The 19086-nt window shown below is 43.3% G+C and overlaps 1 protein-coding gene across 4 annotated transcripts in view; it reads left to right on the top strand.

The window, feature by feature from the left end:
* PLD2 (phospholipase D2) overlaps positions 1-19086 on the top strand; it is a 61514-nt gene that overhangs the window by 20964 nt on the left and 21464 nt on the right. For all 4 annotated transcript variants that reach the window (XM_033924270.1, XM_033924273.1, XM_033924272.1 and 1 more), the window contains exons 8-15: positions 1809-1901; positions 2914-3066; positions 3600-3749; positions 5779-5862; positions 6856-6934; positions 15058-15168; positions 15326-15517; positions 18428-18554. In XM_033924270.1, coding sequence (XP_033780161.1) covers positions 1809-1901; positions 2914-3066; positions 3600-3749; positions 5779-5862; positions 6856-6934; positions 15058-15168; positions 15326-15517; positions 18428-18554 — 989 coding nt within the window. The remainder of the gene's footprint in view (positions 1-1808; positions 1902-2913; positions 3067-3599; positions 3750-5778; positions 5863-6855; positions 6935-15057; positions 15169-15325; positions 15518-18427; positions 18555-19086) is intronic.

Below are 19086 nucleotides of genomic sequence, written 5' to 3'. Positions count from 1 at the left end.
AATGCCAGGAACTCCCCACAAAACTGCACTTCTATAGTATTTAGAATGGTGAGGAAGCTAAAGCGTCTTGAATCCCAGAGACCTTCTAGATGTGGAATGCATAGAATGCTGCTACTATCGATTGTCCTCCGTGAATATTGGATACTAGACTAGATGGACCATTGGTCTGACCCAGTAAGGCTATTCTTATGTTCACTTACGAACATAAGATTAGCCTTACTGGGTCAGACCAATGGTCCATCAAGCCCAGCAGCACGTTCTCACAGTGGCAATCCAGGTCCCTAGTACCTAGCCAAAACCCAAGAAATAGCAACATTCCAGAATCTCAAAGAGTACAAACAATTCTAGAACCCCAAAGAGTGGCAACATTCCAGGCAGAATCTCAAAGAGTAGCAAGATTCCAGAATACAACATTCTGTGCTATCGATCCAGGGCAAGCAGTGGCTTCCCCCATGTCTTTCTCAATAACAGGAAATTGTACAGAAAACAGGATTTCCTACTGCTTCATCTGTACTAGCTTAAGGATTCTGTGTATGGGCATTGTCACAGTTTCCTTGTTGGGGGGGGGGGTGCACTGAACTGAAAGATGTCCTATCCAATATCTTGGCCTTGGGCTTATCCTCAGTATCCATATCAAATGGAATGATCTCAGCCAGATCCCTGATGAACTAAACAAAAAAAGGAGAGCTCCTCTGGAGATGACTTTCCCCTTTCATGTGAATGGGAGGGGTCTGAGGGAAAACCAAGGACTTCTGATCCCTCTTAAAATAACCAAGAGTTCCAAGACTCACTCTCTGTTGCCTCAAGGAGAAAGGCTTAGACTTTGAAGTTCTCTCAGAATGATATGCTTGCCTCCCGCTTAGTTTCTTACCAGCTCTTATTGAGCATGCATTGTGAACAATCTGGCTGAGGAACGCCATAAAAGAGTGGGTGCTGGAAAGTCTATTGTGCAGGCCACCTATGACATCCAGAGCCTTTGTCATAGTTATTGGATTGCCTCTACTTGCCTGGCTGTGTTCCTCAGACCAGGTACCAGCAGTTCAGGAGAAGACGGCAGACATTTTTAGTGACAAGATGGAAGAGGTTGTGGACCTCATTAAGAAGCATTCTGCCACCACTGCTGCTGTCCTGTCACTTCATATCCAAATCCAGGAGGTACTGGCAGAGGGCAGTGGAGGTCCTACTATTCCCACAGGCTTAGGTATCCTCCTCTTTTCAACCTCCTCAGAATAATCAGGACTCTTCCTCCTGTTGGAGGCAGCAGAGGGCCTAAAAGTACAGAAGGCTTCCCAGTCAAAGCAAGGGTTGACTGGTTCCAGGAGAGCATAGCTGCATTTCCTGTAACTGTTCTGGATGATCTTCTGGTAGGAGGGAGGCTGAATTGTTACCAAGCAAGGTGGCCCTTGTAACCTCAGAGCGGTGGGTTCTCAAAATAGTCTGGACAGAATACACACTACAATTGGAAATGCATTATGCCAGATTGTCCATTGAGAGTGTAAAAATTAAGCTTTCAGCACCAGAAATTGCTTGCAAAGGGACTCCCTTCCCTTTTACAGGTAAAGGCAGTTAAACTTGTTCCAGCAGGGGAAAAGGGAAAGGGATGAAATACCCCCAAAGAAGATGGACCTTGAACTGATAAAACAAAGGTTCACGATTAGGGTTGCCAGACCTCTGTTCATTTTCATTTGTCAGCGACACGCGATGTACTGTTGATTTTTCCCATCCCCATCCCTACTAATTTCCCTGTTTTGATAGTATCCTTCAATGATGTTGTTACTATGTGTCTTCTTCTTTGTTCCTTAATGCAGGGAAGGGATGATCCTGAAACGTTCTGGGGGTCATCGGATCCAAGGTCTGAATTGTGCTGGTCGGCACCAGATATGCTATCGATGGTCAAAAAGGTGTGTACCACATCAGAGATCTTGCAGAGGAATCAAGTTTCAAGTATGAAGTTTATTTAAAATTTGATTACTCGCCTATCCTGAATTCTAGGCGAAAATACAATAATAATAATATTAATCAAAAAAGGGGATTACAAAATTTAAACAGAGACGTATTCAGACTAAATACCAAGACAAAAAAGACAATTAACAAAAGGGAAAGAGGAGGAAGTACAATAAAGTCTAGGAAAGATGACATTGATGGAAAAAAACAAGAGGAGTTGGAGTCCACGCTACTTCTTGTTCTGCATAGAAACATAACGGCAGATAAAGGCCAAATGGCCCATCCACTCTGCCCATCTGCAGTAACCATTATCTCTTTCTCTCTCTGAGAGATCCCACATGCCTATCCCAGGCCCTCTTGAATTCAGACACAGTTTCTGTTTCCACCACCTCTTCCGGGAGACTGTTCCGCGCACTGACCACTCTTGCCGCATCATGCTATTAATACTTCCCATCCCATTTCATTGCGATATTAACTTCCACTACTAATATTTCTTTATTCTGCTCCTTTGACCCATGTTGTTAAGCATGTGCTTCTTCGTGTCATATAAATACACGTGTCCTTCTATTCTAGGTTTTTGATGCACATACACTGTACTATCTTTCCTGTGTTCTTGATGCATCTCTTTTTCTTCTTCCATGATGTATGCACTTTCTGTTCCATTTTACAGAAAGGTGCAAGATTCCCATTATATGTTACTGATCTGCACTTGCTCTTTCTTCCATGTTACTGATAAATCTATCCTCCCTGACCAGTGTTAACACTCTCTTATACTCATTCAACCGGTAAATAAATCCTAATAAATATGCATGTGCCCTTCTCATTCACGTTTTTTACATGTATCCCCTCTCCATCCCATTTTACTGGAACACATACTGTATGTATTCCATCCTATATTTTTAAGACATATGTGCTCCCTATCCTACATTACTGATAAAATGTATGTCCCCTTTGGTTCTACATCTATAGATGGTTAGTAGTAAAAGATTCCTTCCTGCTCTACCTGAAGCCCGAGTCTGGGATCATCTCCTTCGTTCTCCTCTTTGACCCAGGATTCAGCATCCAGATGGGCAAGAAGGCAACGGAGAGCAAATATGGGGTCCGCGTTGAGAACTTTTCCAGGTATAACTCTGTTTATAAATAAAAAAGCAAGACGCAGGGGAGAGCACCGACACACAGGAGCAGTCTGAGGACTTCGACAACAAGTATGCCTGCATCTCCCCTGCTTGTCTCCAGAGAAAGTGAAGTTGCTTACCTGTATCAGGAGTTCTCCTTAAACAGAGTTACCCTCCTACCATCCCCACTAGAGTATATCTTTTTCAGCTAGAGACAAAACTGAGCTGGGGAGGGGAGGAGCCACTGTAGGCGAGAATCGCTGCACATGCCCAGTAAACCAAAAGCTTACTGTAGCTAGGGGAAAACACCGACACACAGGGTCAGTCTGAGGACTTTACCAACAAGTGTGCCTGCATCTCCCCTGCTTGTCTCCAGAAAACTTCCTTTCATCTAAATAATGGCTTCTAATTATTTTAATATCTATATCATTCTATTTTCTTGAGTGTTTGGGGAATAGACTGTTCTGTAGTGTGTTGGGATGGAGCAGAGTCCCTAAGAGCTGATACAGTGAATTCTTATATTTGATGCCCCTATTCCAGGACACTGATCCTTAAGTGTAGCAGTTACCGTCAGGCTCGTTGGTTGGGTCAGGAAATCAATGACTTGGCACATAAAGAGGGCAGTGACTTTATGAAGATGCATCGCTATGAATCCTTTGCTCCTGTACGAGAGAAAACACCGGTGAAATGGTAAGAGGTTTACATTCTTGAATGTTTGCAGGTATTGAGAGACTGCTCTGCACAGAGTGTTGCCCATGCATCAGTCCTGTCCTGCATGATCCATGGGATTCCAGTACCAAGACACACACAAACTGTCAAACTACCTCACTCTTGCCTGCCTTGCAGCACTCCAAAAAGTTCTGAAACCCATCAACAGAGCTCTGCCAATTCAAACCAGCTTCTCGATACACTTTTTTTAGTATGTACAGTATATGAGGCTTGCAGTTCTTGTTCTCTGGTAGGGATCTCTGCTATTCTGAGCTAGACTAAAACTCCAGCACACAAGTACTTAGCAAGATCTCAAAAAGTTGCACGATTATAATTTCTAGGAACTTGTCCAAAGTTCGTTTTAAGGGTGGGGGGTATTTATCTATTTAATTTGTTTTTTATTCTCTATCACCCATAACCTCTTTAGCCTTTCTTCAAAGGGGAGTTATTCTATCCTTTTAATCATTTTGGCTACCCTTTGCTAATTCAGTAAAATCTTGGATTTCAAGTAACTTGGTTTGTAAGTGTTTTGCAAGACAAGCAAAACATTTTATTAAATTTTAACTTGATATACAAGCAATGTCTTGCAATACAAGTACATACAGTGTACACATATCACAACTGAGCCGATGGTTCTTCTCTCTCTGATGCTGCAGGAGTGTAGTGACTGTTCTAAACGAGCGAGGTCTTGCACTACAAGCATGTATAATATTTTGTATTAAAGTTTTTGAGTTGTGGAATGAATCGTCTGAGTTTCCATTATTTCCTACGGGGACATTTGCTTTGATATACGAGTGCTTTGGATTACAAGCATGCTTCTGGAACGAATTATGCTCGCAAACCAAGGTTTTACTGTATATATTTTTTTGATATGTAGCAACTAGAATTACATACAATATTCAATGTGCAGTCACACCATTGTGCCATACAGAGGTATTATGATATTCTCCATTCCTTTCCTTGCACTTGAGATGGATAACCTGGACATACAGATGGATAAACTGGACATACTGGCCTCACTTGTGTATGCTGGACACTACAGACATTTTTAACCTATATTTTCCCATAGCCTGGCTCAGCTTGTACCTTGCTGTCTGTGAACACATATATCCTTTGAAATGCTAATCCAGCTGGCTTTTGCTGCAAACTGTCTCCATTCCCTGCTGGGAGGATACTTCTCCAATGTTCTGCTGAGCTGTTATCAGTGCTGTATGACTTCACATATGCCAGGCACCCTGGAAAGCCATAAAACATTTATAACAAGCAACATTCCCTGCAGGATGAAAGAGAAGTAAGAGACATAGGAGCCTGATACCAAGACAGAACTCTTACCCAGGTAGGGCATTTGCTGCCTGTCTCTGGAGCAAGTTATGGAAATCAAGCACAGCTGGGGTGCTGGAGATCACCCTTGCCAACTTTCTTGCACAAGACTATCTACAAGGCCGCCATCCTGAAGATGCACAGCATTGTAAAACCACAAATTAGCATCTGCAAGGTGATAAGGATCTCAGAGCTGGAGGAAGAAAGTTCAAGAAGAATTCTCTGTTTCTGCTCGGGCCCACCTCCTGGGGGGGGGGGGGAGAAGTGAGAGAGGCGTGGATTGGGGGGAGGAATAGTTAGGTATACATTTTTGTACCAATAGGGAAGTACATAACCAAAGTTCGGGGATGTGCTTTTTGAAACAAAGGAAGAATTTCTCTATATAACAATCCACGCATCACAGGTAAAACCAGAGAGAGATTCACTTGCTTATACTGCGGGGAACTGCTAGCCCCCTGCTAAGCATATGAGTGTAAGTTCTACTCTCCATTGCATATTCTGAACTGACAATATATTTCTTTCTGCTATGCCTTTGCTGCTGTAATTTTGTAAGTCTTTATACTAACAATAAAAATATTGTCTGTTTTTTTTGGAAAATACAATGCCGTCTCGTAGTCATTCAAATGAGGTAAACAAACAGCATTTACTTCACACTGTAGTATGTTTAATTATCTATGTATCTTCTCCTTAGGTTTGTGAATGGAGCTGGATATTTTGCATCAGTGGCTGAAGCTCTGGTCCAAGCAAAAGAGGAAATTTTTATCACAGACTGGTGGTCAGTATAATCTCAGTGTTCAGTTTGTTGCTTCTGTCTTTCTTACTTTAAGCTTCTGAGCATCAAGTAGATTCCAAAATTTTCCATGATTCTTTAACCCAGTGGTATAGTCAGATGGTCAATTTTAGGAATTTACAGGCCAGTTAGTCTGACCTCGGTAGTGAGTAACTAATGGAAATGTCTCTTAAGCGGCTCAGGAGTCATCTAAGGAAATACTTCTTTACAGAAAGGGTGATGGATGTGTGGAATAGTCTCCTGGTAGAGGTGATGGAGACAAAGAATGTGTCTGAATTCAAGAATGAATGGGACAGGCACATGGGATCTTATAGGGAGAGGAGGAGATAGTGGATGCTGCGGATGGGCCATTTGGCCTTTATCTGCCATCATGTTTCTAAGTTTCTATAAATTTCTATGACCTCACAATGCAGGTGTAAAGAGCCTTAGCCAATAGGGAGAGGAGGAGATAGTGGATGCTGCGGATGGGCCATTTGGCCTTTATCTGCCATCATGTTTCTAGAACCATAAAGCTCTATGACCTCACAATGCAGGAGTAAAGAGCCTTAGCCTATAGGAAGAGGAGATGCAAATGTTAAGAGCCTTAGCCAATAGGGAGAGGAGGAGATTGTGGATGGGCCATTTGGCCTTTATCTATGTTTCTAACCCTATTACATTACTTGTAATGGCTACTTTTTGTAGAGATGCTGGATCTATAACACATATAGAATCACTGAGGGTAAAATTAGGGCTGGCTCAGCCTGTACCTAAATACCCAGATCCTGCCACTGTCACTAAAACCTTTCAATTTTTTCATAGGCGTACAGATTGTGATGTTACGTCTTCAGGATTCCCTGCTTTTAGGTGGTCAAATGAATATCAGAGTCTATGAAATCTCTTCTCATTCTTTAATCTTACAAAAATGGGCCTTGTTTCACACTTGTTAAATATTCAGCAACTTCCAATTGAAACAATTTGTTTTATTTCTCTTACAACCAGGCTAAGTCCAGAAGTTCATATGATTCGGCCTGCTAAGAGTGATGATTGGAGACTGGACATCCTACTGAAGAGAAAGGCTGTGAGTGGTGCCTAAAATATCAAGCTATGAAAAAACACCAGTTATTATTATTCATTACTGTATATTGTGTCTCTAGTCACCTGTATCTAGGGGGGCTATGATGCACTGGTCCTATGTCTCTTGCAGTTCCTGCCCGCAGGGAGAGAATGATAAGCTGGAGTTGACGGGCCAGTTTACGAAACTGCAGTGAGATTTTGCCTTTAACAACTATCAGTGGCAAAATTAGTGGCAAAACTTCCAAGACAATTTTTTGATTGAGATAGGGTTTGGTTGACATGTGAGAGGATACATAAGCACAAAAGATATATAACCCTGCAGACTCAGCAGTTGCCAATAAGTCCAATATATGAAATAATCTGTAATTGGCTAACTGTTTTACTCCTTGTGGAGAGTGTTAGACCGTAGCGATAGCCGACAGATTTGAAAAGGTTTCTGTCGCCGAGTGATCTGAATTTAAGTATTTCCCGCTCCTGACAAAGACGACAAAATGGAGCTCTGTCGAGTGGCAGTACTTTTCAAAATTACATTGAGCTAAGTACTTCTCTACGCAGTATAGGTTTGAGGGGTAACACATTTTTAAAAAATTTTAGCGAAGTACCTCTCCGGGTAGTATAAGCCTAATATAAATATTTCATGAATGAAGTGGCATTATAAATCATTTATAAACTGTTACAAGTATTACACGAATTGTTAAAAAGTAACATGAATTTGTTTGGAAGCAATATGAACTTTTTATAGCCTTTTTTCAAGACTTTCTCTTTTTTCACACACATTGTTTGGTACCTTTTGAGTTTGATACAATGTGTTTTTTGAATACCTATTTATATGTGTTTTTATGAAATATTTATTTATTTATAGGTGTTTTCATGAATTTTTGATAAATTAAATATTTGGGAATTTTAATGTATGCTTTCTGTATGCAGTATGCATTTTCCGATGTGGATAAGGACACATATTAGTTCATGCTTTTTATGAATTTATTGTAATTTCCTTTAGGCATCTTACATTTAATCTCTTGTGCTTCTTTCCCCCTAGGGCACTGTGAGGGGTTCTGTCATACTAATGTGTATTGTTAATCCATTTTCCATTTAATTGCATTAATTCGTATTTAAAGCATTTGCACGTTATAGAGGATAGATAGGGCACATTCTAAGGAGTTTATAGAATATATGTTAAATACTTTTTCTCTCCGGAGCGATTGTTTGACCTTGATCTTATTAGTATTTGATTTATAGGGTTTGCACATTAAGGACTAAATGATGTATGAGGCAGTGCTCATTTAGACTTATATCTGGTGCTGGTCACCTATGAGTTGCTACCTGAGCTCATAAATCCCTCATTTATACTCTTAGAGCTCATACTGATGTCTGCTTATTTACAAGTGTTTGGAATAGATTTTTATTCCCGCAAGGTCTAACACTCTACCCGAGGAGTAAAACAGTTAGCCAATTACAGGGGATACATAAGAACATAAGATTTGCCACTGCTGGGTTAGACCAATGGTCCATCGTGCCCAGCAATCCACTCACGCTGCAGCCCCCAGGTCAAAGATCAGTGCTCTAAATGAGCCCAGCTTCACCTGCGTACCTTCCAGTTTAGCAAGAACTTGTCCAACTTTGTCTTGAATCCCTGGAGGGTGTTTTCCCCTATAACAGCCTCCGGAAGAGCATTCCAGTTTTCTACCACTCTCTGGGTAAAGAAGATCTTACGTTTGTATGGAATCTATCCCCTTTCAACTTTAGAGAGTGTCCTATCGTTCTCCCTACCTTGAAGAGGGTGAACAACCTGTCCTTATCTACTAAGTCTATTCCCTTCAGTATTTTGAATGTTTCGATTATGTCCCCTCTCAGTCTCCTCTTATCAAGGGGGAAGAGGCCCAGTTTCTCCAATCTCTCACTGTACAGAAACTCCTCCAGCCCCTTAACCATTTTAGTCACTCTTCTCTGGACCCTTTCGAGTAGTACCGTGTCCTTCTTCATGTACGGTGACCAGTGCTGGACGCAGTACTCCAGGTGAGGGCGCACCATGGCCTGGTACAGCGGCATGATAACCTGTTCATGATCCCCTTCTTTATCATTCCTGGCATTCTGTTCGCCCTTTTCGCCACCGCCGCACATTGCGCGGACAGCTTCATTGACTTGTTGATCAGAACTCCCAAGTCTCTTTCCTGGGAGGTCTCTCCAAGTACCGCCCCGGACATCCTGTATTCATGCATGAGATTTTTGTTACCGACATGCATCACTTTACACTTATCCATGTTGAACCTCATTTGCCATGTCAATGCCCATTTCTCGAGCTTGATTATGTCATGTTGCAGATCTTCGCAATCCCCCTGTGTCTTCACTACTCTGAATATCTTTGTATCGTCACCTCACTCGTCTTACCTTTGTCCAGATCGTTTATAAAGATGTTGAAGAGCACGGGTCCAAGCACTGAGCCCTGCGGCACCTCACTGGTGAAACTCTTCCAGTCCGAGTATTGTCCATTTACCCCTACTCTCTGTTTCCTATGCTCCAGCCAGTTTTTAATCCATGTGAGTATTTCACCCTCGATGCCATGTCTTGCAATTTTCCGAAGTAGTCGTTCATGTGGAACCTTGTCACACGCCTTCTGAAATCCAGATATACAGTCACAACATTAAGCAGTTAACTATACCGCTTGAGATGTAGTTAAAATTTCAGTGCATTTAGAGTTCCTCCTTTACTGCCATTAGCATAAAATTTCATCTTAGGTGCTCAATATGGATTTAATGCTACTTATTACACTTTAATGTATATTAAATCACATGTTCGGTTTAGTAAATAAGCTCCATTGAGACCATATGGAATATTGCCTACTGTGACTGCCCTGTACAGAGCAGATTATCATTATAAAATGTATTTATTTTAGAGCAGGGGTGCCCAAAAGGTTGATCACGAAGGCAATGCGATCACGAAGGTCGATCGCGGAGCCCATCCCGGACTCTGCAATAGACTCGCGTTGCCTTCACATTCTACCTGCTTTTCAACATGGTAAAAAGGATGCAGAAATGCCGGGCCGACCAGCCTTCTCTCTCCCCTCCCCCCCCCCCGATGTCAATTCCAATGTCGGAGAGGAAGTTCCGGGCCAGCCAATCGCTGCCTGGCTGGCCCGGAACTTCCTCTCCGATGTCAGAATTGATGTTGGAGTGGAAGGAAGGTTGACCCGGCGTTTCTGCGTCCTGTTAACCGCGTTGGGCAGCATGGAGAGCTCAGAACTTGGTGGTGGTGGCTTGGGGGCCTGTTCCCTGATGGCAGCAGTGGTTTGGGGGGAGGGCAGAGAGAAAGAAAGGGGGCAGGCAGGGAGACAGAAGAAAGGGGAGGCAGGGAGACAGAAAGGAAGAAGGGGGACAGGGAGACAAAGAAAGAAAGGGGGCATGGAGAGAGAAAGACAGACAGAAAGAAAGGGGGGCTGGGAGACAGAAAGGAAGAAGGGAGCAGGGAGAAAAAAAGGGGCAGGGAGAGAGGAAGAAAAAGTTGGGGGAGGGAATGAGGTCTGGAGGAGAGGAAGCATACAGGAGGCTGAAAGAAGGGAAGAAATATTGGATGCACAGTCAGAAGAAGAAAGTGCAACCAGAGACTCATGAAAATCACCAGACAACAAAGGTAGGAAAAATTATTTTATTTTCAATTTAGTGATCAAAATGTGTCCATTTTGAGAATTTATATCTGCTGTCTGTATTTTGCACTATGGTCCTTTTTTACTAAACCACAATAGTGATTTTTAGCGCAGGGAGCCTATGAGCATTGAGAGCAGTGCGGGGCATTCAATGCAGCTCCCTGTGCTAAAAACTGCTATCGCGGTTTAGTAAAAAGGGAGGGGATATATTCGTCTATTTTTATATAGTTGTTCCTGCCTTGACCTCTTTGAAAAACCTGCGGAATATAAATGATAATTAACATTTTCTCTGCGTACAGTGTGCTTTGTATTTTTTAAATTTTATTGTTGGTAGATCATTTTGACCTGGTCATTTTAAAAGTATCTTGCAAGCCCAAAAAGTGTGGGCACCCCTGTTTTAGAGGGAGTTTTTGTCTTTTCCATTTTCATGCTCTGTACTGCTTCCCCAGACATTGTGCCTGGGAGGTTTTAGAGATCTATTTCTTTCCAAGAGCCGGAGGGAGTGATGCCCTCAACTTCAGCACCACATATTAGCTAGCAGGAATCATCCCTAGGCTTAAGCCATTTTCTTGCATGCCCAGTTGGCTTAATGAACAGATAACCTGTATCACTGTCCTCCAACCCAGCCAGCAGATTCATTTCAGCTTCACCCCCTCTCCATTTTTCTGTCTCCACCCCCTCCCCTATGCTTTGCCATCTCTCTCTCTTTCTCTTCTCCTTTCCTTCCTTCCTTCCCTCCCACTCCACACCATGGTGTGGTATCTCTATCTCCTTCTCTTCCCTCCCTCATGCCATGACATCTCTTCCTCTCCCTCCACGGTCTGATATCTCCTTTCCTTTTTTCTTTTCTCTCCCTCCCATGGACTTGGCATCTCTGGTTCCTCTCCCTTGTCTTCCTTCTCCCTCCCCAATTGGGTGCAGCAGCAGCAGCATTTCTCCCCCCCCTTGCCTGTGCATCATTTCTTCCCTGTGCAGCAGCAACATCTCTTCCCTGCCCAGCATGTCTGGCCGGTTCCCCTGCTCAAAGCCGCGGGCGTCTACACCTCACATGATCTGCGGCTGCGTCGGAAGCCTTGTTTCTGACGTCATGACGTCAGAGGGAATGCTTCCGACAAAGCCACGGATCGCGCGAGGAGCCGACGTCCGTGGCTTTGAGCAGAGGAGCCAACCAGAAGTAAACAACCGCTGGAGGGAGCACAAGCTGGGACGGACACCACTGTTTACAGTAGGGATGCCCACACTTTTTGGGCTTGCGAACTACTTTTAAAATGACCAAGTCAAAATGATCTACCAACAATAAAATGTTAATTATCATTTATATTCGAGGTTTTTTTCAAAGAGGTCAAGGCAGATGACTCTATGCAATGTCACCTCAGTAACAACCATACAAAAATAGACAAATACCCCCCTTCCCTTTTTACTAAACCGCGATAGTGGCTTTTAGTGCAGGGAACTATGCTGAATGCCCCACGCTGCTCTCGACGCTCATAGGCTCCCTGCGCTAAAAAACACTATTGCGGTTTAGTAAAAGGAGGCCATAGTGCAAAATATAGAGAGCAGATATAAATTCTCAAAACGGACACATTTTGATCACTAAATTGAAAATAAAATCATTTTTCCTACCTTTTTGTCTGGTGATTTCATGAGTCTCTGGCCAATATTTTTCTTTCTTTCTGCCTTTCTTTCTCTCTCCCCCCCTGGCCCCCCTCTTTCTTTCTGCCTTTCTTTCTCTCTCCCCCTGACTGCCTGTCTTTCTTTCTTTCTCTCTCCCCCTAGCCCCCACAAAGCCATCATGCCGATTTCTCCACTTCCCCAATTCTTTCCCTACCCCCCACCCCCAAGCCAGCAGCCGATTTCTTCCTGCTCCTTTCCCGAGCCAGGCCTGGGGCGTACAAGCACTGGGCCCACAAGACTACACCTCCGGCGTCAATTCTAACAGGGAGGAAGTTCCAGGCCAGCCAGACAGTGATTGGCTGGCCCAGAACTTCCTCTCCAACATTAGAATTGACGCTGGAGGTGAAGTCTTGTGGGCCCTGCACCTTTTCCTCACCCACCAGCCCGCTTCACCTTTTGCCTCCACCTACCACGCAGCGGGCCGGCAAAGCACAACCAATGAGAGGAGACTTAGCTCGCTCACCCACCAGTGAGCCTGCACGATGGATTGAAGTCATGTTGCTGGCCGGGTTAAGTTCGCCCTAGGGTTTGGAGATCGCCTCGCTGGAGTGACTTTGCGGGGGAGCCGGTGCCGGGATGCAGTGGAGCGCTGTTTCGGAAGTGAAGGGAAGTGAAGTCTTGTGAGTTAGGGAAGCAGCAGGGAGAAATCACTGTTGCTGGTTAAGGAAAGCAACAGCGGCAGAATAGGGAGGGTGGCTGGCTGTGCACCTCTTGGGGAGTGCACCCAGGGTGGACCACCACTCCGCCCCCCCTTGGTATGCCACTGACTTTGCATTTGTCCACATTAAATTTCACCTGCCATTTGGATGCCCAGTCTTCCAATTTTTCACAATCTGCATGCCTTTTAACTACTTTGAACAGTTTAGTGTCATCTGCAAATTTAATCACCTCACTTGTCATTTCAATTTCCAGATCATTTATAAATAAGTTAAATAGCACCAGTCCCAGTACAGACCCCTTCAGCTCTCTCTTTAATAACATTTCTATTTCCTCCAAACTTATTGACAGGAATGGTATCAAGAGCACAATCTCTCAGATCTGTAAAAACACATTCCTCATCAATGCAATGCCGGACAATGGGTTCCTCTACTCCAGGGCTGCCCAAGTCCGGTCCTCAAGATCTACTGGCAGGCCAGGTTTTCAGGATATCCACAATGAATATGCATGAGAGAGATTTGCTTGCACTGCCTTCTTGGTATGCAGATCTCTCTCATACATGTTCTATCCCATCCTCCCGGGAGCTCAGAACGGGTTCCAAGCCAACATTCACAGTACATTGGACAGTACATTTGGCAATACAATACCGTACAATACAGTAGCATAATAACAAGACTGGACAGTACAGTAACTTAAGGACAGCTTGGATGGGGACATTAATAGGAAATTCTCCCCTAGGAATATGCTCCCCTATACGTATTCTAAGCTGTCGTATAGTCTGGCCCCCCAAAATCTTAAAAAATGGACAAATAGTCAAATAAATTACATGGTCTGAGAGGTGGACAGTCATATGTCTCAAACAAAACCATTTTTGATTGCACAAATCAAAGAACTACCACATTGTTTATTGCTGTCATTTAATAATGGTTTCCTTTCATTCCTGGTGTTACATAAAACCTCACTTAAATTCAAATCCCTAGAATAGGCCACTCAGTCTTTTGTTCCGAAATGGTTGCCCAATAGCACAATACCGGCCAATGTTTTTTCAAGACCCGGACCACTTTCTCAATTCTAGGCGCATATTTCCAATCTGCGAGCAACTATGAAGTTTCATCCTTTGATCATGGTGCAAACTGAAGAGCCCAATTCAAAAATTTGACCCTTCTGTATGCATTCTTGACTACTGCAGTAGGATATCCCCTTTTAATTAAACGATCTTTCAACTCTAAGGCTTTTTGTTTAAAATCCTTAAATTCTGAACAAATTCTGCAATATTGTAGAAACCGACTGAAAGGAAAACTCTTTTTTAAAGAACTGTCAAACCACAACAAATATCAGGCCTATCTGTAATCTTTTAAAAATGGTGGTTCTACAATAAGATTTCTCCTTATGCATCATGACATCCAAGAACGAGATCTTCCTTTCATTCACTGTCATCATAAATTTAATAGCAGGATGTCCAGCACTGGTCGCCGTACATGAAGAAGGACACAGTACTACTCAAAAGGGTCCATAGAAGAGCTACTAAAATGGTTAAAGGGCTGGAGGAGTTTCCGTATAGCAAGAGATTAGAGAAACTGGGCCATTTCTCCCTCGAAAAGAGGAGACTGAGAGGGAACATAATCGAAACATTCACGATACTGAAGGGAATAGACTTAGTAGATAAAGACAAGTTGTTCACCCTCTCCAAGGTAGAGAGAACGAGAGGGCATTCTCTAAAGTTAAAAGGGGATAGATTCCATATAAACGTAAGGAAGTTCTTCTTCACCCAGAGTGGTGGAAAACTGGAATGCTCTTCTGGAGGTTGTTATAGGGGAAAACACCCTCCAGGGATTCAAGACAAGGTTGGACAAGTTCCTGCTGAACCAGAACGTACGCAGGTAGGGTTGATCTCAGTTAGGGCTCTGGTCTTTGACTTGGGGGCCGCCGTGGGAGTGGACTGCTTGGCGTGATGGACCACTGGTCTGACCCAGCAGCGGAATTCTTATGTTCACTTTGTTGTGCTACGAGAGCTTCATTAAACACAACGGGTGTTCTAGTGCTCTGATAAAGCATAGTCAGAGTGGACAAGTTGATTTTTTTCTTTTGACTTGTATATGGCTACATACCTTCCTATCTTACTTCTGCCCTAAGTTCTGTCCTTCTGTCTCCTGTAGGAGCAAGGTGTGCGTATCTGTATTCTTCTCTTCAAAGAGGTAGAGCTAGCCCTGGGCATCAATAGTGGATATAGTAAGCGAGCCCTAATGCTTCTGCATCCCAATATCAAGGTGAGTACCTGTTTAGCCTGGGTCTGAATTGCATCTATCCTATTAGAGATAAAAAAGAAACACATTCTTTTTGTGGTTACTGGCCTGCATTCTGCCTGATTAGTTATTTATATTCTGTATTTATCCAATATTTGCTATATTCCTTCCATGACCACAGGTAATGCGGCACCCAGACCATGTTTCTTCCATTGTCTTCCTTTGGGCACATCATGAGAAAATGGTGGTCATTGACCAGTCTATAGCCTTTCTGGGTGGTCTGGATCTGGCCTATGGTCGTTGGGATAATCATAATTACCAACTCACTGACCTGGGAGTCAATGAGCCCAAGAAAGGATCAACAGAAATGGAGGTAAGAGAGGGGCTTGGTCTTATCAGGAGTCAAAGGGGAAGCACATTGTACAATTCTCACCTGCAATGAGGGAGTGGAATAGTATTGTACCATCTTCACCCAGGACTAAGAAGGATAACATAACAGTTCCAATCACACCTATACTAAGGCATTCATTTTTAAACTATCAATACAATGTGAGAAACTGCAGAAAGCATTACAAGATCACATGACTACTATTCTGGAGCCAGTCTGAGAGGGGGAAAAGACGAGGGGATAGTAGACAAGCCAGAAGCATAAGGCATGTGCAGCTAACTTGCAGCAAACAAGTGCCTGATTTAGCCAAAGTGGTCTTAATTAATTTCCGAAAACTGCAATAGGATAACGTAACTTGCTGAATACATTTACCTAACCAAGACTGTTGCCTACCAGCTTGAAATGCTAAGAAGGTCTTATATCTACACCCATTCATTTTTAGATAAGCAAATAAGTAGAAGTTTCTAGTTTCTCTTGATGGTCTATGCAACACAAAATGAGGAAAAAGGTAAGCTGGAGACAATCCCGATATCAGCTTAAAGCAGATACAGGAAAATTTGAATAATGCTCTTGCCTCCAAAGGCAGCCAATGAAGTAAACGATAATATGGACTAATATGGTCATTCTTTTTTAAACCAAAAATAAATTGAACAGCTGTATTCTGAATTATCCTTAATTTCCTTAGAATTCTAGAGGCTGTTAATGGATATACTAGAGGTGACAGGCATATAATTCTGCCTCATGTATATTCAGTTTGATTTCCTGGTAGACGGTGTGTTTCCTGCTTGTCAGCTGATCCAGGCTTGTGCCGAACCCTGGGTCCTGCTCGAGTCATGCTTAATTTACTGGTGAAGCTGTGATGTTGGTGATCCTTGCAAACACAGCTCCTGAAGACGTCAGGTGGCGAAACACAGTCTTATGTTGAGCTGAAGAACAGGACCATCCTGAGGACAGAGAGGCCTGCCGATTGTGTTTAAGAAACTGTGATTTTCATGTGCTAGACTGTTGTGTAACTCTCAGTTTGAAGCCTCTCTGACAAGATCCAATTTTGGATAAAAGTAATCACAATGACTGTAGTATGTGTGTGAAAGTTGGGAAGTGAGTGTGAGTGATGGGGATTAGGTTCACTGACTAAATTATTCTGATATTTATTAATAAATAAGTATTGGTAAGTTGTAAAAGTACTGTAATGAAATGAACTGTGGGAGATAAGATTAAAATGGAATTGATTCAGATAATACTTGTTTGTATTAAATATGTAGATGCATCTTGACAACCTTACTGGCTGGGGGGTCTGGCAGGACAGGTTTAAGAACTACTGCTGTGGACTGTAAGAATTAAGTTTTACCTTCTGACAGAAACTATAGGATTGGGCGACACGTTGACGAAATGGATTGGGAACTGGCTTGAGGGTAGGCTTCAGAGGGTAGTGGTGAATGGCACCCCCTCCGAAACGACAGAGGTGATCAGTGGAGTGCCACAGGGCTCCGTCCTAGGCCCGATCCTGTTCATCTACATAAGAGACTTGGCAGAAGGGCTCCGAGGTAAAATAACATTATTCGCTGATGACGCCAAACTAAGCAATGTAGTGGCCAAGAGTACAACAGACAAAAATTCAATGCCCGACAACATGATGCACGACCTACTACTACTGGAGCGCTGGTCTAGGTCCTGGCAACTCAGCTTCAATGCCAAAAAATGCAAAGTCAAGCACCTGGGCAGCCAAAATCCATGCAAGACATACACCCTAAATGGCAAGATCCTAACAAGAACTGAAGCAGAACGTGACCTAGGGGTGATCGTCAGTGAGGACATGAAGGCTGCCAATCAAGTGGAGCAAGCTTCCTCCAAAGCAAGGCAAATTATAGGTTGCATACGCAGGAGTTTCGTCAGCCGTAAGCCTGAAGTAATTATGCCATTGTATAGATCCATGGTGAGACCACACCTGGAGTACTGTGTGCAATTTTGGAGGCCGCATTACCGAAAAGATGTGCTGAGACTAGAGTTGGTCCAGAGAATGGCCACCCGGATGGTCGCGGGTCTCAAGGATCTCCCGTACGAGGAAAGGCTGGATAAGTTACAGCTCTACTCACTCGAGGAACGCAGAGAGAGGGGAGACATGATCGAGACGTTCAAGTATCTCACGGGTCGCATCGAAGTGGAAGAGGATATCTTCCTTCTCAAGGGTCCCACGGCAACCAGGGGGCACCCGTGGAAAATCAGGGGAGGGAAACTGCACAGTGACACCAGGAAATTCTTTTTCACTGAAAGAGTGGTTGACCGCTGGAATAATCTTCCACTTCAGGTCACTGAGGCCAGCAGCGTGCCTGATTTTAAGGCCAAATGGGATAGACACTGAGTTAGGTGGGGAAGGGTCATTGCGGTGGGCAGACTAGATGGGCCGTGGCCCTTATCTGCCGTCTATTTCTATGTTTCTATGTTAAACTATGGGGGAATTAATAATGTTTGCTTTTTTTAAACCCAAACTCTGTTTCTCAGTAAGCTCACAATTTCTCTTTTATCCCAATCTAAGGGGACTTCTTTGATCATTAACATAACAATCATCTCCCCTTTGTTACCATTATAGAAAGATCTTTTAGGCACTCAAAGTGGACTGATCTACTTTCAGCCTAACCAGCTTTTGGCAATAAGGAGGTAGGACGTGAGAGAGATGGGAAACAAGGCTTAGTTTAGACTCCCTGTCCCTTTTCTCCTCCTGCAGAGTAGAATATAGTCTTTGCTTCTTATCTTTTCTACCTATAGCCTGTCACTGCTTCATCCCTGTTCTTCTGTTTGTGTTTCTCTTCATTCTTTCTCTCTCTCTCTCTCTTGCTTTTCCCTTTGCTTCTGCAGATCCTGAAGTAACAGTACCTGCATTGGTTTCTATTTCACCAGCCCAGAAATCACATTGAGGACCACAGTGTCCTCTCAAGTTTGGAGCAGAACCAACAGCTCTGGCTGGGGAAGGATTACAGCAATCTCATCTTCAAAGACTGGGTGCAGCTGGACAAGCCTTTTGAAGGCGAGTATTTATTTATGATGCTTTGGAGAACAGCTCCAATTATAGTGGATTATTTAGCAACAAATTACAAGAAAGACATTATAACCCTCATTCCATCCCATAGACATTTTATCTATTATTTATTATCTCCATTTTCCCTAGAGCTATTCTGCTACTTAAAACGTGTGCTATAAGTATCCAAAATCAATGAAACATTGTGATGCTCAAAACATTGATGCTGAAGTCATAGAATCCATACAAATATAGCAGGCCTACAAAAATATCATTTGTTTTTTTAAGATGGGAAAATTTCTGGAGTTCTTGCTCCTAATCTTGTTAGTTGATAGAGGATGGGCTAAGGCAATGTTTCTCAAACTGTGTGCCTCCTGAAATTCCAAGTGTGCCGGGGCACACTGAGGAGAAAGAGAGGCGCCTGCCAGCTGACTACCTTACACGGTACAACGCCAGTGCTGCCCGATTTGCCAAAGGCCTGCATGCTTCACCCTTCTCTCTAGCATCTTCCAGCTTCCCCCCTGGCCTCCCCCTCTAACCT

Source organism: Geotrypetes seraphini, chromosome 16 (genome assembly GCF_902459505.1).
Source record: "Geotrypetes seraphini chromosome 16, aGeoSer1.1, whole genome shotgun sequence".
In the NCBI taxonomy this organism is placed as follows: domain Eukaryota; kingdom Metazoa; phylum Chordata; class Amphibia; order Gymnophiona; family Dermophiidae; genus Geotrypetes; species Geotrypetes seraphini.
The sequence above is the reverse complement of the archived record's forward strand: the minus strand, read 5'-3'. Positions and strand labels throughout refer to the sequence as shown.